This window comes from Mytilus californianus, unplaced genomic scaffold, assembly GCF_021869535.1.
Source record: "Mytilus californianus isolate M0D057914Y unplaced genomic scaffold, xbMytCali1.0.p SCAF_2, whole genome shotgun sequence".
In the NCBI taxonomy this organism is placed as follows: Eukaryota; Metazoa; Mollusca; class Bivalvia; order Mytilida; family Mytilidae; genus Mytilus; species Mytilus californianus.
Window position 1 is genome coordinate 53,346,801 of NW_026262668.1, and position 23,412 is coordinate 53,370,212.

At 33.3% G+C, this 23,412-nt stretch overlaps 1 protein-coding gene across 2 annotated transcripts in view; it reads left to right on the forward strand.

Moving 5' to 3' along the window:
• The first annotated feature begins 1,236 nt into the window (after positions 1 to 1,236).
• LOC127730001 (speckle targeted PIP5K1A-regulated poly(A) polymerase-like) overlaps positions 1,237 to 23,412 on the forward strand; it is a 29,526-nt gene continuing 7,350 nt past the window's right edge. The window contains exons 1-8 of one of the 2 annotated variants that reach the window (XM_052238007.1): positions 1,237 to 1,432; positions 4,619 to 4,818; positions 6,044 to 6,455; positions 8,106 to 8,222; positions 8,271 to 8,554; positions 9,833 to 9,947; positions 10,952 to 11,061; positions 11,739 to 11,977. In XM_052238007.1, the coding sequence (XP_052093967.1) occupies positions 1,360 to 1,432; positions 4,619 to 4,818; positions 6,044 to 6,455; positions 8,106 to 8,222; positions 8,271 to 8,554; positions 9,833 to 9,947; positions 10,952 to 11,061; positions 11,739 to 11,977 (1,550 nt within the window). In that variant the 5' untranslated portion in view covers positions 1,237 to 1,359. Of the gene's footprint in view, positions 1,433 to 4,618; positions 4,819 to 6,043; positions 6,456 to 8,105; positions 8,555 to 9,832; positions 9,948 to 10,951; positions 11,062 to 11,738; positions 11,978 to 23,412 lie in introns of both variants that reach the window. The other variant, XM_052238006.1, reaches the window with a different exon arrangement.

Sequence of the window (23,412 nt, forward strand, 5' to 3'; positions counted from 1 at the left end):
GTATTAGTATTTCACCACTTCTATTGCATATGCATAATATACGAAATCACAGACCTCACGCCCAAACATTTAATTATTCTTTCAGAATCGTCATCATACCGCTAAAAACAATTTTATAACTTAGAAAATAAGATGTTTCGTTGTAGCTTCTTATATTTGCATTTTACACATCTCAACGATTCTAAGGCTTAATTTGTTTTTCTTTAATTCATTTTCTATTTAATCTGGTTTGTATTTTGATAACTATAAAGAAAACTTTGTTCCAATATTTTACCAATTAAATTATAATGGACTTCTAATTATAATTATTCCGTTTTTTGTTATTTTCATTAAAATAGCCGGGAACAAGTAAGGAAACTCCTTGTTTGTTCGCATCTTTCCTGAACGTAGAATTCTAATTGCTGCTTAAACGGACTTTGCTCTTTTCTAATAACGCTAAAATGGCTCAATTTTAAAACGCCCTATTCATTGAAGGTTACTAAACTTAACCAATATATATGCGTGAACTCTCAGGGGTTCAATGTGAACCCAGCTTGTAATTTAGAGAACTTAGCTATTGACGTAGGATATCAATAAGCCTCGATTAACACGTATCTCTATAGCAAATACATATATATTCATTAGATCAATTAATTAGCTATTACGCAGGCGGTCATAGAAAAGAACAGGTGTATTCCGAAAAGACAAAAGGCAATTTCTGGTATTCCGAAAGACTACAAAATCAACCAATATATATGCGTGAACCCGGGTTCATGCAACCAGAGACATATATACACAGAGACATATATGTCTCTGATGCAACCAAGTATATGCAGAGTATACGTTATGCAAATTAAGTGACCTCACCCCTTGGTTATCTTTTTAAACTTTTTTATTTTTAAGCAATATTTTAAGTAGATGCTTTATTATTCAATTCAAAACACATTTTCTATATAATTGATTAATATATATATTGATATAAATCGAGTCGTATATTTTCAGGTCCATGTTCATGTCATTGTGTTTTACAAAAACGGTCCATAGATATATCTAAAATGGTTTTGAAGGGGAAACATCCATAGGACACTCGTCCATTTGCAACTTGTCCTTCTAAAATATAAAGTTTTTTGTTTGAGTTTGAATGCAAATTTCTTTATATTATTTTAAAATCTAATAAATCTTTATAAGAAAGTTGTATGTTTTGGCTTTAGAAAAAAAAGGCTTTGGATTTGTGACTAAATATTTATTTCCGGTTGAAAGCGAAAGCACGCCGGCAACAAACCAACACTCTCGATCGATAAAAAGGGCATAGGCCTACTAGACCTGAATATAATTGTTGCACTTTTGAAAATAATCTCTGTAGGTGCAAGAAAATTGAAAATGCCTTCACGAGGTAGAAGCCGTGGCAGTATGTTCGTCATCTGCGATGTTTGTACCTCAACAATATCATCAGGTAAAGAAATTTATCGGTTATAATTACCCACGATGTAAATAGTCCTGATAATCATGACGCCTTGCAAGGCTATTTTATCTTTTTTTGCTTTGACGCCTTTCTACGATGAGGCCGAAACTATTAAAAACAAAATAGATCAACATCATAAATAGACAAGATCCTCAATCCTCAATCTTAAGGCCTGTTGGCACGAATTTTCCCAATGTGCAGGTTTTCTCTTTGGTGCGTTTTTCTCGGTGTATTTTCTTCTCTGTGCTTTAAATTAGTATGCACTGGTTAAGATTGTGATTGAGGAACAGCAGTATCAAATCTGCCTGTTCTGTCAATGTAATGTGCCACTGTTTGTAGTTTGGCTTTTGTCTCTTCGGTGTTCTCGCCGTCTAGTCTCGTTAGCATAGTAGCTAAATTCAGGTTACTGATCCCGACCTCTTTGGATATTTGTTGTAACATATCTTCTCGTTCGTTCTCATAGCAGGGACACTCCAGAAGGAAATGGTGGGGCGTTTCAGGTGCTCCACAGTTGCATGATTCTATGGCGTTGGTCTGGCCTACTCGGTTCTTGTAGTAGTTGAGTTCTGTATAGCCAGTTCTTAGTTGGGCGAATATACTGAAATGTCTTTTAGTGGGAAAATCATACATAATTGAGTGTTTCGTAGTTGGTATTTTTTCGTAAAGGTCCCTGCCTCTCTCAGATATTTCCCATCTTCTCTGCCATTTTTCTCCTGTACTTTTATAGGCTGCCTGTTTGACATCCTGTAGTGTTATGACGTTATTTTCCGGTGGTAGTTCTTTTGCTTCCTGTGCTGCTGTTTTTGCAAGGATGTCAGCCTCGTCATTACCAGCTATATTGGCATGTCCTGGTGTCCATGATATGATTACATTTAGTCCTTTTTGCCTAAGATGCTCAATGTTTTCTTTTATTTATTACGGAGATGTAGCTATTTGGGGCCCAGTTCAGTGTTAGTAATCCCACGGCGCTTTGGCTGTCAAAGAAAATTTAGATTTTTTGTATTGTGTTGTACATATTTTCTGTAATGCAGTATTCAGGGACCATGAGAATCGCTATGAGTTGCGCCAGGAGGATGGATCCTCTTTGTGCCACAGGTCTATGTAGTATTGCAGCAGGTTTAATGTGTTCAGCATAGATAATTGCTCCTGCTCCACAGGGTCCTGGGTTCCCTAAGCATGATCCAAGATTATCCGGACTACAATGTAAAGAAATATACAAAATCAGATGGGGATTACTGAAGTGAGTTGCATGTCATTCAAGCCCAAATTCGTCCTGGTTCTCCTCAGGTTGATCCTCCCATATTTATCAGCTGATTTGACCCCTATTAGAGATGAAGATGAATGGAAACAGTCCTGGTTGACCTGGGTCATTCAGGGGGGAAATGCCTCTTGGAAATAAATTTGTGACATAAAGATATTTTATTTGCAATGTCGAATCTTTCCGGGAAAACCACCAGTTGGAAGATCATTTATAAATGAACATATGGTTTACTATGGTACACGGTAGCTGTTGAGTGTTTTAAATGATAGTTCGTCATTATACATGTATGATGATTCAATCGAATTCTTTGTCATTATAAAAGAAGACAATTATTCTCAATGGTAGTGAAGATACAGATAGACATTAGAAGGTCCTTATTCTCAATGGTAGCAAAGATACAGATAGACATTAGGTCTTTATTCTCAATGGTAGTGAAGTTACAGATAGACACTAGATCTTTATTCTAAATGGTATTGAAGATATAGAAATCCACAAGGTCTTCTTTAGACAAATCAATCTTTATCTTTCAAGCAAGCTTGTTACATTTACAAGAGGATTGTTCATCAGACATTTTAGCATGTTCAGTGTAAATGATTCTTGCTGTACACATGGTACAGGTCATGTAGGTGACAAGCTCTGAATTTTTACCATGTTTACACTTTAACAAATTTCAGAGGAGAACACTAGCTTTATTTACACAACAAAAATTGAACAAGAATCTTGTATTAGATAAAAAAAGAAAAATGAAAAAAAGCTTATAAAATTAAGTTCATCAGCAGTCATGGCGGTACGTCGTATAACAATGTATAAAACACTTCCTATTCCATGTATTCATATATACAGTCGAACCTCGTTGTGTCGAACTCGGTTGTGTCGAAAACTCGGATGAGTCGAAGTAATTTCCTGTTTGATCAACGCATAATCACCTCTGATGAGTCGAACTCGGTTGATTTGAGTACTCGGTTATGTCGAGTAAATTTCATAGTCCTGTCGATATAGAATTAATGTAAATTGACTCGAAGTTCGAAAGTAAGAATTTTCGAAAGATGCAGACCTAATCATAAAAACTCAAATCGGATGTATTTCTTATGTAACCTAATCATTTTCAAAAGAGATTAAAGCTGAGTAAACATACTTGTTTGTATAACAGTTAAATTGACATGTTTATGGTTGCCGGTAATTAACACCTTTGTTGATTGTTCAAGCAGAACTTTAGTGTGTTGAACATATTTCACATGAGATAAAAACGAAACGAATTTAAATGACACTAGCCGAGATTAAATCAGTCGTTAGAATTAAAACTCATTAATTACAATAAATAAAGGATTAAGACAATTATGATAAATTCATGATAATTTAATGTACAGCAGACACCCTCATCAGAGACCGTTCAGAACTTATTTCGTTCCACGATTGATTTCATAATTTATAGTGACTGACCTTTATAAATATTTGTGTAGACTATTGATTTTATTTTTGCATGATTTGTATCTGTTCTTGTGTGCTTGATTATTATGAAGGACCATCAATGGCGATTGCATACACAATTATAAAGTGTGTCATATCGAAAAAAGGCACACTGTTCAAAGTATCTAGTTTACGCAAATCTCATACCGTATTTCTTGCATTAAAAATTTTTGACGACACACTCGAACTCGGATGAGTCGAACCTCGGATGAGTCGAATACTTTGTTCTGGTCCCTTCGACTTCGACACAACGAGGTTTGACTGTATTTAATTTTTTTGCCATGACTTGTGTTTTACTGTTATCACTGCATGGGTCATCACACTTCAGAGTTATAGGGAGAAGTGAAAAAACAGTCAAACAGGGAGACTTTAGTATATATGCAAATGTAACTATACATGTTATATTTATTTCTTATAGTTATATAAATATATATCTTTTTTTTTTTCAGCTGAAGAATATGATAGACATATGGCAGGTAAAAAGCATAATGAAAAGTTACAGGCATATTTGGAAAAGAAAAGAGTGGCTGAATGCAGTATATTTGTTAAAGGTTTCCCTCCCAGGACAGAAGAAAATGAATTAGTTTTGTATTTTCAAAACTTTGGATCGATCAATAAAATTGTGATGGAGACGCATGAGAAAAAGAAGGTACATGTACATGTTTACAACAGAAATTTGTTTGTTATCCATGATCAATGTTTTTAAAGTTTGTGATTAGGTCAGTTAAAGGGAAAACACTAATGGTGAGTCAGTGATATTTGATGTGCAGTTGAATTAGCATTGGCACATCTAATTTCCTTGGAGATTATTTGGCCCAAATCCTGAGTCATGGTCTAATGACTGATTTAAAAAAAAAATTAATTTAGATATTAAAGTTTGTGATTCTGAAAAATATAAAATCAACAAGATCTACCATTGAAGCAGTAATGATGTCATAACTCTGCACTCTTGTGCATGTCATGCTTATCATGAAAATTATAATTCTTCACAATTGCCAGAAGCTCAGAATCAGAAATTCTATTCCACGACAAGTTACTTCATTATTGAATAACTTTTCAGCGAAAATTATGGCCAACTTTTTTAAATTACGTAGAAAAATGCAAATTTCCACAGGTCAAAGTGCTTTATTTACTATGTAATACTGGTTCGTGCAAGTGTCTTCACCAGATTTACACTTTATCGTATAATGCAAAATGATTTCATGCCAAATTAAACGAGTGAAAATATTATCAGTTATATTCAAACACTTTTACCATGTTTACAGGTAATAAATTTTGACTCCCAACTTTCTAGTCATCTAGATCTCAAAATGACAATTTGTGTGAAAAAAAATCCGGTGCTTGTTGACAGATATTTTGATTGATCAACATTATCAATCTACCTAGCTATCACTTCAACATCATTGATATTCAGTGCTGGAACAAATGTGAAATGAATGAAAAATGAATAAAAAACACAATTTAAACCAATATATTTATTTGTGGTGAACTTTCTCACATGTTTTCAAGGAGATAGATTTTTTGTACATGTTCATATTCAGTATTCTCAGGCAATGCACCAATTTCCAGTTCGTCCAATATTAGAGGAAAAAATGTTTTCCCAAGATTTTTTATAAAAATATCATGCCACTGACCAAACGTGGTAACTGGTTGTTTCACAAGCATCATCTAGAAAACCAGCACAAACTTGAAGTCAACACTTGATAAATTCTGAAACTCCATATGAACTTTTTAGCTCCTTTTAATATGTGATCAGCTACATTTTGTTGTACTTAGAAAGTTCAGAGCTTAAGTCTTTGAAACATAAACAAATATATACCATTTTGGGTTTCTGTTTGGTTGTTGTTTAATTATCTATGCTTTCATTTTATTAGATGCCAGCAAGATTCTGCATAATAGAGTTTGGTTCTAAAGAAGGTGCAAAGCATGCTGTAGAATATGAACCACACATTCTGAATAGCTCTCGGCTGACCGTTCGTCCTAGAAGCTTTAGGGAGCTCAAACTTCAACCTTACTTCCCTTGGGAGAAAGAAAAAGAAGAAAAAGAAAGGAGAATGTTGCCCTGGAACAGAGGAGAAGAGGATGAAGATATTGACGACATGGGATCTGGTCCTGGACTAGGAGGGCCACCACAGCTACCTAGTTTACTAGGTGCTGGGCCTGGTCCATTTAGAGGGGGACATCCAGGTGATGAACAGTTTTACATGGATGATAATTTTGACCAGGGTGGAGGCTTTGGAGGGCAATGGATAGAAGGAGGAAGAGGAGGAGGATTTGGTGGACGAGGTTTGTTATAAATCATCCCCATTATTTCTATTAGTTTGCCTGACCAGACCAAAAGTGTCAAGTGAGCTATTCTCATCGCTTGTCGTCTATCTTTGTTGTCCGTTGTCTGTTACCTTTTACAAAAATCTTCTCCTCTGAAACTACTTGGAACAAAACTTGGCCACGACTATCATTGGGATATCTAGTTTTAAAATTATGTCCCAGGATCCCTCCTGCTAACCAACAGGGCTAAAGTTTTTGTTTTTTATCTTGAAAACCACTATAAATAGAGCAAATCTGAAGGGGAAAAAATTGTTCAAAATGTTGAGATCTACTTACTGTCTATTTACTTAAAAACTGCGAGTATAATAGTAGAGAGAAACTTAAAAAAGCAAAAGTGACCAGCAAGACAAGACATACAAATAAGTTAACATTGCAGAAATTTTCAGATGACTCCTCATGGAAGTTATTGCCCTTAAATGATGAATTTTACAACTTTTTGTCTCCATTTTTGCCTATTTTGAAAACTATGATAGATAGGGAGAAACTTGAAATGGCAAGAATTATTAGTAAGACAACATATACAAATGAGTCCACATGGTGGAAGTCATCAGATAAATCTAAAGGAGTAATTGCCCTTAAATGACCATTTTAACAAATTGTTTGTGTTTTTACCTTTTATCTTAAAAACTATAAAAGATTTTAGTCATAAATCATATTATAGTGTACAATGTTAGATAGTGGCCATTGTTGAATATGTATTTAGATCCAGGTGCGCTACACTCTTGTGAAGAATTTCAAAGTTGTTAAAATTTATGTATAAGTTGAGCCAAAAAAAAAAAATATTTCCGCTAACATGATTTCAAAAATGAGAATCAGTAGGTAGTCAAAAGTTAATTACAATGAATTTGGATAATAGGGTCTGTAGAGAATCCAAAGGCACAAGTATTTTAAGCTTCCAAAATTTTTTTTGGAACATACAGTGTCACTTTGTAGTGTATGTACAGTCTGTTTTTGGGTCTGAAACAAATGGTTTTTAGGATGGTTTCCCTTTTGGCCTTTCCTGATTGGAAGGTTACTGATACAGATGAAAGATGTAGGGAAGGGGAAGACGTCTATAAATTTTGGAGCCAGAAGGTCAAATTTCAAGATCAGTGTTACTTAGTAACGTTTCAATTTTATTATTTTAAATATTTTTTAGCAATTATTAGTGGCCATGTGCCCAAAGGTTAGGGAAATTTAAAGCCCCGCCCAATTTATATAGAATACATGTCCCAAAAGGGCATTTTTGTATAACTGAGCTCTGGAGATGGTATTGGCAACAATTTTAGTTTCTAGATGCCTATCTTTTAATACACATTAGAGCAGTCATTGCTTTAATAGTAACATTTTGAATGATACATTAAGTGTTTCATTATGGATTGTAATATATTTATGCAGGTAAAAAGTTAGCATTAATATGTTTAAGTACCTTTTCACTGTTAGAAAGTGTAGTGGTCATCTGTTGTGGACAACAAATTTAGTATTCACAACCACAATATATTATATGCATAGAAAAACAAGTTATTTATTTACCATGCTGGGTCTGTTTGAATAAAATTTGTTGTTTTTCCCTATCTCTCTTTGATATCAGTTGCATGTGTTAAAAGGTCCCATCTTGTTAATTCATAGGGAGATTTGGTCCAGGACGAGGTGGACTGTTGGGAAATAGTCCAGGACCAGATTTTGGTGGAAGAGGAGGACCAGATTTCGGTGGAAGAGGAGGACCAGATTTTGGTGGAAGAGGAGGTCCAGATTTTGGTGGAAGAGGAGGTCCAGATTTTGGTGGAAGAGGAGGTCCACCAGGTGCCTATCCAGGGCCTTCAGGTGGTAATTTTGGCAATTTTGGTCAAGATGGACCAGGAAATTTTGGCAGAGACAGACCTACACCTATGGGGCCACCAAAGTCCATTTTTGATCTAAAAATTGGTGATGGTGCTAAAAGAATGAAAGGCATGCCATCCCTGCCAGGTATGGGGAAGAAAGCAAGGAAAGGAAAAGGAGCTGATGACCCACAGGATCCTCTGCCAGTTACAATTGCTGAATTAAAGAAGAAATGCAATGAAAATGCTAGCATCACAGTGAGTAAACAATTAATAATCCTGATTAAATTATTCATATGCAGGTAGATGGAGGGACATTTTATAGGAAATCTTAGCTTTGTCCATCTATCTAAGCATTTCTCATAATAACTAACAGTCTTCATGAAATATTTTCACAATGATCTTCGGTCCATAAGACAAGCTTCCTTTTTTTGGCATTTTCTATTACAGAGTTGTTGGACTTGATTCATAAAATGAGATAATTGTTTCTCCGGTCCTTTGATAAATTTCTTTGATTTACTCATCAATCAATCAATCAATAAAAAAAGTTAGCAAGCACAACTTTGGATTTATGGTAAATGCAAAGTAAAACAGCCTCTGTGTACTATCACTTTCAAATAATTGTTTATTGTTGTTGAATGCAGACTGAATTAGGGATAGTAGGAAGGGAAGTGAAGTTTCTGGAGATGGGTCTTGGGTCAGTTATGGTTGCATGTCCATTTGACAATGTTTGATGTATGAAATAACTCAGATGATTTTTTTTAAATTTTAAAGGAATGTCATTTATGATTTAAGAATATGTTGATTTTTTTTCCTGCTTATTCACCTTTGTCTTATTGAAGTTTCTTGTGTAAGTTTGGTCAAAACTATATCATGTATATGAAGGGTAAATATCTAGAATTATATACATTTGACAAAACTGAATAACAACCAATGATTTTAGGAGACTGCTTAAGAATGTACTTAGGTCAGGTTTAGGAATTTTTGTCAAATGTTCGGACTCCTTGGTTTTTTTCCTATGACACAGGGTAAAATATTTTGCCCCATAACACCCATTTTTCTTTTCATATAAGACTTCAAAAGCTCATAAAAGGTCATTAACAAAAATTATAGCAGATTCTATATTTCTTTTCTTTTGATTTGAGACCAAATAATACCAATGCAAATACAAGGTAAAAGTCTTGAGTCAGCCTTTTCCCTCCTTTTTTTTTTGAATTAGATATCTCGAAAAGGAGCTCCATAACCTATCAATGTTTTTAGCTTATTTTGTTCCTTAACTAACGCTCTTCTGACTAATAGTATCAATTTTAAATTCTATATTTTTTTAATTTCATCTAAGCATTCAGAATTACATTCTACTTTTCCTGAATATTGAAAAAGATGCTTCATTATTTTGTTTGTTGAAAGTTGGAACACAGTTGTAGGATAAGGTTGAATTCAGGACAGAATAGTATGATGCATGAGCTTGATAATTTAATGACCTTGGACAAATGTACATACTTTTCTCATATCTGACAATTGATTTTGTTATTTCAGATTCAATCACAGATGTCTTATTTAGTGGATCTGATACAAGCCAGCCCAGAAGAGCTACAACAGAGATACTACATATGTAAAGTGTTGGAACAGGCTCTCTCACCTTTCTTTCCTGGTTTGTATAAAATACTTCTAGAGTTGATTGGGGTGAAAAGTTGATTGTTGGTCAGCTGAGTGTTATATTGCTTTTAGTAGAAATATTTTCCGGGTAATGTGATATGCCTATGTTTGGAGTTATCAATACCGTGCTAGAAAAACATGTATGTTGCCTTGCTGTTCATCTGTTAAGAGAAATTAAGTTTAATATGCAAAAAGCAACAAAAAACTTAAAAGAGAAAAACAGAAGAGACATGGGATTCAGTGTCGGCTGAGTAAAAATCCCTCTTTTTGGAGTTTGGTGAAAAACTGAAAGTATTATATGTAAAGAGTTGTTAAATATATATTTTTAACTAGACTTATAATTTCTCTAGTTTAGACCTGTATTTTGTCGACATTAGACTCTTTAAATAAAAACAAATGGAAGGGAAAATCAATAATATAGTTTAAGTGGGTGAACTGATAAAGCTGGAGCAATTGGCAATCATTGGCAACCATACCACAATTCCTTATTTTATATTTCGCTAAATTAAGTTGAAGACCTTCTTAGCAATCCTTTTTTTTTCTCTCTCCAAAATTATTGAAATTGGATAAGAGAGATAACATTTTAATAAAATTATCTTCTCAAAAATAATGGATTTTAGATAAATAAACATACACTCAAAGTGAAAAGTAATCGGGAGAAAATATGTAAGTAGTTTATATTTGGAATTAGGGAATTTCAGGATCCCCTATTCAGATTGTCCGATCATAACCATAAGCAAAATTCACAACAACAAAGACAGTGAAAAAAATCATGTTTTGTAAGTATAGATGATGAAAAATTGTGCAAATTTTATGAGAAACATGGTTCAATACACAGTAAGATACCACCGTATCAGTTCATTCCTGGGTTGATTGAAACAGAGATCACAAAAATGGAAGACAACAATCAATCCCTACTGAATATTAGTTTTCCAAAAGTAAATAGCACACTTATTTACACGGTTAAACGACAATAATTGTATAGTATTTGCTATTTAGGGGTTACTGTTAACCAGTTTGGTTCATCTGTAAATGGATTTGGTTTGAAGGGATGTGACATGGATGTCTACTTAGGATTGGACAAAATTGGAATATCTGTCCGCAGCTCTGTAAGTACTTGATTGAATTACTGTTAAACAAGGGTTTGATTTGAATATAGGGTGATTGCACATACATTTCAGTTGACTGTTTTTACATTGGCAAGTTAAAATTTCAAATAAATTGAATTCAGTATTTGGACAGAATACAATAAGCCTATAAAAATGGTATTAAAACTAAAATTCAAAGACAACTTTCTTAAAAGTTTGAATTTAACTCTAAAATTTTGATAAGAGTTATTGCTTGTTTTTTTAGGCCATTTTTCTATATTCTTAATTTTGTTTGCCCATTACTCTCTATTCTTAATATTAAATTTGAGGAATTTAAAATGAATATTCTGGTTTTTAAGCAAACATGTTTAGTTATGGTAGGATAATCTCGGTTCAAGATATTGATAAATTATTTAATTTTCAGGAGAAGCAATAATCTGTGAGAATCTGTATTGTTGAAATTTGTTTGACAAATATCTAAGATTACCACTATATACTTGTAACAAAATGAATTCATCAAAGAAAGTGTATCCTTTGCCTTTTCTTTTAGTAGCGTACAATAAGTTTATGCTTACATTCAATTTTAAAGTCCTGAGAGCATATCTGAGACTGATTTTTTTTTATTACAGAATTCTGGACGGATTTATTCTATGAAATATGTTGTTCTGTATTTTAAAATCATATTCTCTATTACATAGAATATTGACCTGCCATACACGCGAGATGTGCATTCTTTAAAAAAGACCAGCGGACCATTACAACAGGCAGATGTGGATGGCATGACAAATGGGGACAAGTGCAAATTAATTTCCCGTATACTCATTGAGCATGCTCCTGCCTGCAGTAACACACAGATAATTCCAAGTAGCCGCTGTCCAATCATCAGATTTAAACATGAATCATCAGGAATTAAATGTGACTTGTCCCTTGACAATCAGTGAGTAGTTTGGATTAATATGTTAATTGACTAAGTAATCAGTCAAGCTTATTTTATTCAAAAACCAAATATATAAAATGTGACAAGTTGACTTTCTTTTTAACAGAAACTGTGAAAAACAAATATTCCAATCCATACATTTTGGTTGCAAAAAATACTCTTACTGGTTTCGTAGTAAGGGAGAGGTTATGATATATAAGTGCACATAATGCCTGATTTAAATATCCAATTGAAATATATTCTGTAGGATGCTGATTGCCTTGAAACTTCCAGCTGTTTCAGCGACTTTTTTCACACAAAATTTTCAGATTAAAATAGAGTGTAAGGTATACTGAAATGTTCATGATTTATGAGTTTTTATGCCCCGGCCGTAGCGTATATTACTAGGTCAATTGATATTTTTTTTGAAGAATGAATCAAGATTCAACGTTCATTTTAAAATGTATTTAAATTAAAGATCATGCGTTTTATGCTTTTTGCCACAAAGCACAGATCAAGTTGAATTTTGGTGGCGTCACTTTAATCATTATCGAGTTATGCCCCTTTATAAGTTTTACCCTTATCCGTCTATGTACGTATGTCTGTACATCCCAAAATTGGTTTCCGTTCTCTAACTTGAGTTTGCCTCAACCAAATGTTATGAAACTTATACACAATGCTTATTACCACAAAACACAGATCAAGTTTGAATTTTAGTGGCGTCACTTTAACCATTCTAGAGTTATGCCCTTTATAAATGGAATAAAATGCTCCGATGGGCGCAGCTTGATACGACTGCAGAGGTGGAACCCTGAACAGTTGGGGCAAGTATGGACACAACATTCAAGCTTGATACAGCTCTGAATTTGGATTGTGATTACATATTTGACACAGCATAGGTTTCTGACACAGAATGAATGTGGTCTAAGAACTCAAAAATTTTTAATTTACCTATTATGGTCCAATAACCAAAATCTAAATACATGGTTAGATTCAGCATATCAAAGAACCCAAAGAATTCAATTTTTGTTAAAATCAAACTAAGCTTAGTTTAATTTTGGACCCTTTGGACCTTAATGTAGACCAATTTGAAAACGGGACCAAAAATTAAAAATCTAAATACACGGTTAAATTCAGCATATCAAAGAACCCAAATATTTCAATTTTTGATGAAATCAAACCATATCATTATTATTTACTTTTATATATAATAAAAAATAACCAACTTAAAATGGAAAATTTTAAAGAAAAAGAAAAGGAAAAAAAGGGAAAAAAAAATCCCCCCCCCCCCCCAATTTTTTGAACACCCTTATGATTCATCACCCCCAAACTCAATCCCAGCCTTCCCTTTGTGGAATGGTACCTTGCAGTACAATTTCAGAGAGATCCATACACTTGAACACAAGTTATTTTCTGGAAACTGTATGTTTTTTGGCCCCAAATTCCTAAACATTTAGGGCAATTACCCCCAAACTGAAACCCAGCTTTCCCTTTGTGATATGGAACCTTGTAGTACAATTTTATAAAGATCCATACACTTACACACAAGTCAGTCAGAGCTCTGACATAAACAAGTCAGAATAAAATGACTTCCATAGGTCAGATATAATTTGATGTAAGTGTTGTCTCCCTTCTTGCACTCAACAGAATGTGACTTGTACAGGTCAGTTTATGTCAGACTTTAATTTATCATAAAATGACTTCCACAGGTCAGATTTTGCACAAAATATTGTGACTTAATATCTTCATATTCTAATAAGATTTATGCCCCTTTTTAATGCATTTTGACTTCGAGAGGTCATTTTTGTTCTGATTTGAAGCAGTCATTACTACCACTTTGTTATCAATCTCCATAAAAATATGGTGATTACTAGTTTCGAATTAAAGAGTTTTAAAAAGTGGGGCTCATCTGACATCATACCTTCTCCTTTCCAGAATCTAAACATAATATATTTATCTCATCACTTTCAATTATTTCAAAATACAATTCAAAGAAAAACCAGGTGAGAAAAAATGGATCATACAATTTTCTGAATATCAAAAGATTTACAAAATACAATATTGGATACATTACATGACAATACTTCAAATCTTCCAAGGAAAAACAAGACACTTATTCATGATAAGACTATGTTAATAAAAGATATATTCTCATCCACTTTAAGCTAAATGTATTAAGAGCAAAACATTTATTATTTTAATATTTCATTGAGGTAAATACTGTTGTGCAAACTGACTCAAACAAGTCACATTATGTTCTGACTTACTAAACGTATTACAACTTTTAAGTCTAGTATTGTCATATTGATTTAAAAATGTATAGGTAAGCCAGATAAAAGACTGAGGAAATTAGGTCCCCATAAGTCACAATAATGAGGACTATAAAAAAGTTTATTTGGTATATTCAATATTAAATGTATTTTGTTTTAAACAGGTCAAATCATGTTCTGACTTAAAAGAGTCAGTCCAAAACTAAAATAAATTTATTGAAATATTTAAGCCGGGCATTGCCATATGATATTAAATGAATGTATGGGAACGTCAGATAAAAGACACAGGAAATATATGTTAAGATCCCCTAAAATAAATAACCATTTGACTTAATTGTTTCTAAACATTTATGAAATAATAAACTCGAAAATGGCAGATTCAGAAGCAGTCTGAAAGCAAGGACTTTCTTGGATTAAAGGAAGTACACCTAGCTTTGATTGGAAATTTTGTTCTGTAAACTGACTTTAACAGGTCAAATCATGTTCTGACCTCAAAGAGTCAGTCAAAACTAAACTTATTACAACTTTTAAGTCTAGTATTGTCATATTGATTTAAAAATGTATGGGAGAGCCAGATAAAAAACAGAGGAAATAAGGTCCCCTAAAGTCACAATAATGAGGACTATAAAAAAAGTTTATTTGGTATATTCAATATTTAATGTATTTTGTTTTAAACAGGTCAAATCATGTTCTGACTTAAAACAGTCAGTCCAAAACTAAGTTTATTGAAATTTTAAAGTTGGACACTTCCATATGATATTAATGAATGTATGAGAACGTCAGATAAAAGACATAGGAAATATATGTAAGATCCCCTAAAATAAATAACCATTTGACTTAATTGTTTCTAAAAATTTATCAAATAATAAACTCAAAAATGGCAGATTCAGAAGCAGGGCTTAAAGGAAGTACACCTAGCTTTAATTGGAAATTTTGTTCTGCAAACTGACTTGAACAGGTCAAATTATGTTCTGACAAATTGACTTAAACAGGTCAAATCATGTTCTGACTTAAAAATATCAGTCAAAAACTAAATTTATTGAAATTTTTAAGTCAGGCATTGCCATATGATATTAATGATATGTATGGAAAAGTCAGATAAAATACACACGAAATACATGCAAGATCCTCTAAGATAAATAACCATTTGACTTAATTGTTTCTTAAAACTTATCAATTAATAAACTCAACAGTGGCAGATTCAGAAGGGGACTAAGAGGAAGAACACACAGCTTTGATTAGAAATTGTGTTCTGTAAACTGACTCAAGCAGGTCAAATCATGTTCTGACTTATAAGAGTCTGTCAAACACTAAATGGATTGCAACTGTAACAGTCGGGCATTGTCATGATTGTGATGTGATTGTTAGAATGTATGGATACAAGTAGGAAAAAAGATCACAAATATTAAGTCACAATTTTTAGAACTATATAAAAGTTAATTTGGTATATATTTGATATCTTAATATTTCATTGAGGTTACTCCTGTTGTGCAAACTGACTTGAACAAGTCACATTATGTTCTGACTTCAAAGAGTCAGTCAAAAACTATACTTTTACTAATTATTGCAACTTTTAAGTCTGGAATTGTCATATGCATTTAAGAATGTATGGGAAAATCAGATAAAAGACACCCAATAATAAAGTCACAATAATGAGGACTATAAAAAAGTTTATTTGGTATATTTAATATTCAAATGTATTTTGTTTACAAATTTCATCAAATTATCTTAAAATTTTATTCTATTTCTGCATTTTTATGACTTTTTTTTCTGTTAAGTTAACATATGGAACTTTTGGTTAAAAAAAATATTATTTTAAAACCATTTGACTGAATTGTTTCTAAACAAACTTATCAATTAATTAACTCAACAGTAGCAGATTCAGATTAGGGGGGGGGGGGGGGGGGGGCTTAGAGAAAAAGACCAGTTTTGATTGGAAATTTTGTTCTGTAAACTGACTTTAACAGGTCAAATCATGTTCTGACTTCAAAGAGTCAAACAAAACTTAACTTATTACAACTTTTAAGTCTAGTATTGTCATATTGATTTAAAAATATATAGGTGAGCCAGATAAAAGACAGAGGAAATAAGGTAGCCATAAGTCACAATAATGAGGACTATAAAAAAGTTTACTTGGTATATTCAATATTAAATGTATTTTGTTTTAAACAGGTCAAATCATGTTCTGACTTAAAAGAGTCAGTCCAAAACTAAAATAAATTTATTGAAATATATAAGCTGGGCATTGCCATATGTTATTTAATGAATGTATGGGAATGTCAGATAAAAGACACAGGAAATATATGTAAGATCCCCTAAAATAAATAACCATTTGACTTAATTGTTTCTAAAAACTTATCAAATAATAAACTCGAAAATGGCAGATTCAGAAGCAGGGCTTAAAGGAAGTACACCTAGCTTTGATTGGAAATTTTGTTCTGTAAACTGACTTTAACAGGTCAAATCATGTTCTGACTTCAAAGAGTCAAACAAAACTAAACTTATTACAACTTTTAAGTATAGTATTGTCATATTGATTTAAAAATGTATGGGTGAGCCAGATAAAAGACAGAGAGAATAAAGTCCCCATAAGTCACAATAATGAGGACAATAAAAAAATTTATTTGGTATATTCAATATTAAATGTATTTTGTTTTAAACAGGTCAAATCATGTTCTGACTTAAAAGAGTCAGTCCAAAACTAAAATAAATTTATTGAAATATTTAAGCCGGGCATTGCAGGGCTTAAAGGAAGTACACCTAGCTTTGATTGGAAATTTTGTTCTGCAAATTGACTTAAACAGGTCAAGTCATGTTCTGACTTTAAAAAATCAGTCAAAAACTAAATTTATTGAAATTATTAAGTCAGGCATTGCCATTTGATATTAATGATAATGTATGGAAAAATCAATTAATAAACTCAACAGTGGCAGATTCAGAAGGGGGCTAAGAGGAAGAACACATAGCTTTGATTGGAAATTTTGTTCTGCAAATTGACTCAAACAGGTCAAATCATGTTCTGACTTAAAGAGTCCGTCAAAAACTAAATGGATATGCATAAAATCTGGTTCATAATTTTTGAAAAGATGGAGAGATTAATGAGTCTATATTTTGTTATTCCGACTCACAAATGTCACTATGTGACAAATTTCGGGAATTTTTCTCTCCTTTTGACTGATTCCTATATGTTGTATGGGTGCCATAACTATCACTACAACATGTACAAATTCAGCACATTCTAAGGGACGCCATCAAAAGACCAATGTAGGATAAAAAAACTTGAATCAAATAGTTTGGGGGTGGGGGTGGGGTTAAAGTTGCTGCAAGTTTTGTTTATCCAAAATCGATTTTACATAAATCCATATTGGTCAATCAATGTTTCCCAAATTAAGTTAAGAGGGGGGGTGGGTGGGTCAGTGAAAAAACTATGTGATGTGAATTAAGTTTTTTCCTATATTGAACTTTTGATGTCGTCCCTAATAACTTGACCTATTACAGTATTTCTGTCTGAATTTTTTATGAATATTCTGTATTTACTAATTTAACTACATGTATGTTATTGCAAGTGTATTAATTAGCTTTGTTTATTACTTATATTAAACTAAACCTCTATTAATCAATTATCTTTACTCTGGTTATTGATTATATAAGAAAAACTCTGCCTATTACTATATGACTGTAATCTAAACTCTGATTGTTAACATCCTGGATTGCATATCTGCATGACCATTAAACTCATGGTATACCCATTTTATTTGAGGATATAAAAGTATTGTTTTTTCAATATAACATTTTCAGACACATTGAATCTGTGAAGACAACTTTCAATTTGACTTTAGAAATTAAAGAGTTTGTAAGCAAAATGTGGGGGAAATTTAATTATAATTAAGAATGTTTAAAATTAGTTAAGAAAAAAGCCAACATTAATAATGTTAAAAAAAATTTGAGGAGAAAAAACATACAAATTCAGACCAAATATGGTGACTTTGTTGTCCTTCAAGAAGCCGTACATATAATCCATAATATTTTCACTGTTTTTTAAATACATGTAAAAGTTGAAAGATAACTATCTATTGATTTTTTTTTTAAATAGCTTTTTTCACAACACTTATAACTTTGTAATTTATGTTCCATTGTACACTTGTTATTCTTAATATCTTTAAAAATTGTTGTTTGGGAACAAAATCTTGTCAGGGTTTCTTATGGTACTAGCATGACAAGTGCATTCATATTCTAAAATACTCTAAACATTAAAAAAAGTCAGTATTTTCAGATCATTCTGAGTCTTTCTGGCCTTATTAAGTCAGAACATTCAGACTTTTATAAGTCAGAACATTCAGACTTTTATAAGTCAGAACATTCTGACTTCCAATGTTCTTCTCACTTCTGTAGAAACAAAGACTATCTATGTCTCAAATAAGAGGTAAATGCTTCATGTGGCTAAGCATCTGGGGTAAGAATTATAGATGTGTAATTTCAGAGGAAAACAAATATGCCAAAATTTATTTTTTTTTCATATAGATTAGACCGTTGGTTTTTCCGTTTGAATGGTTTTACACTAGTAATTTTTTGAGGTCCTTTATAGCTTGCTGTTCGGTGTGAGCCAATGCTCCGTGTTGAAGGCCGTACCTTGACCTATAATGGTTTACTTTTATAAATTGTAACTTGGATGGAAAGTTGTCTCATTGGCACTCATACCACATCTTCCTATATCCATGTAATTAATAAGATGTGATGTATGTGAGAGGAAAATAATACTGAATAGACAATTCTGTTTGCACAAACACTGATAAATATAATATGTAAAGGTGGTCTCTCAGCAGATTAAAATAAACAAGAAATAATTGGAACAGGATGCTGTTACGAAGTCTCCCAAACAAATTTAAGCTCCCATAATTCGTCATTCCCATGGTTGCCTGACATTGGGCAAGTTCCAGTACAAATTGGTTTTGTCTAGTAAAGTGATATGCATAAGTGACGCCTAGGGTTTGACCCTGCGTGTCATTCAAATCTTCTTGAAATGACGAACAGGAATATCATATGGTTTACCTTTAGGTGTGGTGATCCAGAACATTTCAAAAAGGGGGATGGGGATGACACCAATGGACTTCCCCTATATTTCATTTGATTTGTTTTATTGTCCTGTGCAAGAATGTATATGGTGTAGGGGTGGGGATCTCGACCGTTTACAAGTTTTCAAACATGAGGGGGTGGGGTGACCCTCAGGGACTCCACCTTTATTTCATTTGATTTGTCTTATTGACCCTTACAAGAATATATATGGTTAAGGGGTGGGGATCCCGACCGTTTACAAGTTTTCAAACAGGAGGGGGTGGGGGTGACCCCAAGGGACTTCCCCTATACTTCATTTGATTTGTTTTATTGTCCTATTCAAGAAAATATATGGTTTAGGGGTGGGGATCTCGACCGTTTACAAGTTTTCAAACAGGAGGGGTAGGGGTGACCCCCTGGGACCTCCCCAACATATCATTTGATTTGTTAAATTGTCCCATACAAGAATATATATGGTTTAGGGGTGGGGATCTCTACCGTTTACAAAATATAAGAACATTTGCAAATGGCAGGGGGTGGGGGTAAACCTGGAGACTAGCCCGGTATATTTCATTCAAATCAGTTTGACATTATAGAGGAATAGAGAAATGACAGGGATAGGGGTGATCCCTGGAGACTTGCCCTACATTTCATTTCATTTGTTTTATCATTTCCCATGATCATAAATGAAGACCAGGTGTGTGCATCACTTATTGTTCTCAAGTTATAACTTTAAAAATAAAAAAAAAACCCTTGGGTTCTTTAGTTAAACCCCTCCCTTCCTTTTTCTTTTATTAAAATTTTTCCCATTTTCGTTTCATTATCATCATATCAATATTCACAATTTTACTTTTTAAATTGCACTGACTGGTTAATAATGTTAATATTGTTTAAGACAACACGAGTTATCTCCCGAAAATAACAATTCATTATCATAACAACATTTTCTGACCTGAACAAGTCAGAATTGTCAAACACCAGGTCATCTAAAAGACCACGCGTCCGTATTTACAGGTCGCGCGCCTTCATGAAACAGCAAAAAAATCACTTGCAAGGAACTTCTTTATAGGCAAAAAATATAAAAATGCCCATGAAAATACGGAGGTAATGTGAATTACCTTTCGAAAAATGCCCACAATGACCTAGATTTTCACTAAAAATCGTAAATAATCAATATAATATTCAATGACTTCTCGTTCGAGACACTTCCAAAACAACGAATCTCAAACACGTGATCTCTTGCAAATAACCACGTGATCGTATGTGTCGTAGATCGGCGGCAAATTCAAAATAACTTCTGGTTTGACGGACTCGAGTGAAAACTACGCAAAACAAAAATTGACGCGTACAGGTCAGAATTTCAAAACACTTTCTGACTTGAAGAAGTCATTTTATTCTGACTTGTTTATGTCAGAGCTCTGACTGCAAGTTATTGTCCTGAAACTAGAAAAATGCTTGTTTTTTGCCCCTTTTTGGCCCCTAATTCCTAAAATTTTGAGGCAATTACCCCCAAAATCAATTCCAGCCTTCCCTTTGTGGTATGGTACCTTGCAGTACAATTTCAGAGAGATCCATACACTTGAACACAAGTTATTGTCTGGAAACTAGAAAAATGCTTATTTTTTACTAATTTTTGGACCCTTATTCCTAAACGTTTTGGGCAATTACCCCCAAACTCAATTCCAGCTTTCCCTTTTTGATATGGAACCTTGTAGTACAATTTCAGAAAGATCCATACACTTACACACAAGTTATTGTCATGAAACTAGAAAAATGCTTGTTTTTTGCCCCTTTTTTGGCCCCTAATTCCTTAAATTTGGAGGCAATTACCCCCAAAATCAATCCCAGCATTCCCTTTGTGATATGGAACCTTGTGGTACAATGTCAGAGAGATCCATACACTAACACAAAGTTATTGTCTGGAAGTTACAAAAATGCTTATTTTTGGCCCCTAATTCCTTAACTGTTGGTACCATAACCCAAAAAATCAATCCCAACCTTCCTTCTGTGGTATTGAACCTTATGGTAAAATTTCATAGAGATCCATTCACTTAAACTAAAGAAAATGTGCGAAAACCAATGTGTCTTCGGATAACGACGACACAAACGTCATACCAATTTACGCCCGCGTTCATATAAAAATTGAAAATTTTTAGTTTCCGTTCTTTAAATTTAGATTGTCTCAACCAAATATTATGAAACTTATACACAATGCTTATTACCACAAAAAACAGATCAAGTTTGAATTTTGGTAGCGTCACTCTAACTATTCTAGAGTTATGCCCCTTTATCAATGGAAAAATGACAAAATATTTTAGTTTCCGTTCTCTAACTTAAGTTTGCCTCAACCAAATATTTGGAAACTTTTACACAATGCTTATTACCACAAAACACAGATCAAGTTTGAATTTTGGTGGCGTCACTTTCACCGTTCTAGAGTTATGCCCTTTATAAATGGAAAAATTGTTTCTGTTCTCTAACTTAAGTTTGCCTCAACCAAATGTTATGAAACTTATACACAATGCTTATTACCAGAAAATAAAGATCAAGTTTGAATTTTGGTGGGATCACTTTAACCATTCTCGAGTTATGTCCTTTATAAATGGAAAAAAATGCTAAATTTTTAGTTTCCGTTCTCTAACTTAAGTTGCCTCAACCAAATGTTATGAAACTTATACACAATGCTTTTTACAACAAAACACAGATCAAGTTGAATTTTGGTGGTGTCACTTTAATCATTATCGAGTTATGCCCCTTTATAAATCGAAATTGGAAAATTTTTAGTTTCCATTCTGTAACTTAAGTTTGCCCCAACCAAACATTATGAAACCTTTAGACAATACTTATTACCACAAAACTCAGATCAAGTACAAATTTGGGTAGCGTCACTTTTATTGTTCTTGAGTTATCCCTTTATAATGTTGTATGCAAGCGGGGGCATTCTCCATTTATTTACTCTTAAGATTTATGATGTAAAGAGCCCCTGATATTAATCTATCCATTTTTAAGTAGCATTCACTTGAAAATGTACAATGATTAGGGTTTTTATACGACCGCAAAAAAATTTTGTGGTCGTATATTGGTATGACGTTGGCGTCGTCGTCGTCGTCGTCGTCGTCGTCCGAATACACAATGGTTTTCGCACTCTAACTTTAGTTTAAGTGAATGGATCTCTATGAAATTTTACCATACGGTTCAATACCACAATAGGAAGGTGGGGATTGATTTTGGGAGTTATGGTACCAACAGTTAAGGAATTAGGGGCCAAAAAGGGGCCGAAAATAAGCATTTTTGTAACTTCCAGACATAACTTGTGTGTTAGCATATGGATCTCTTTGACATTGTACCACAAGATTCCATATCACAAAGGGTCAATGCTGGGATTGATTTTGGGGTTAATTGCCTCAAAATTTTAGGAATAAGGGGCCAAAAGGGGGCAAAAAACAAGCATTTTTCTAGTTTCATGACAATAACTTGTGTGTAAGTGTATGGATCTTTCTGAAATTTTACTACAAGGTTCCATTTCACAAAGGGAAAGCTGGAATTGAGTGTTGTGGTAATTGCCCAAAACGTTTAGTAATAATGGGCCTAAAAAGGGGTTTAAAATAAGCATTTTTTAGTTTCTAGACAATAACTTGTGTTCAAGTGTATGGATCTCTCTAAAATTGTATTACAAGGTACCATACCACAAAGGCAAGGCTGTTATTGAGCTTGGTTTGGGGGGAAAGGGGGGGTGGGGGTGATGAATCATAAGGGGGGCGGGGGTCAAAAAAGGGGTAATTTTTTTTTTCCCTTTTTTTTTTGTTTAAAATTTACATTTTAAGTTAGTTATTTTTTATCACGAAGAGAAAGTAGGAATTGAGTTTTGGGGTTAATTGCTCAAACATTTATGAATAAGGGGCCAAATATTGGTCGAAAATAAGGATTTTTTTAGTTTGCAACAAAAACTTGTGTTCAAGTGTATGGATCTCTGTGAAATTGTATTGCAATGTACCATACCACAAATTGAAGGTTGTGATTGAGGTGGGGGATGATGAATCAAAAGGGGGTTGAAAAAATGTGTGGGGGTAGGATTTTTTTTTTTCCTTTTTTTTCTTTAAAATTTTCCATTTAAAGATGGTTGTTTCAGATTTA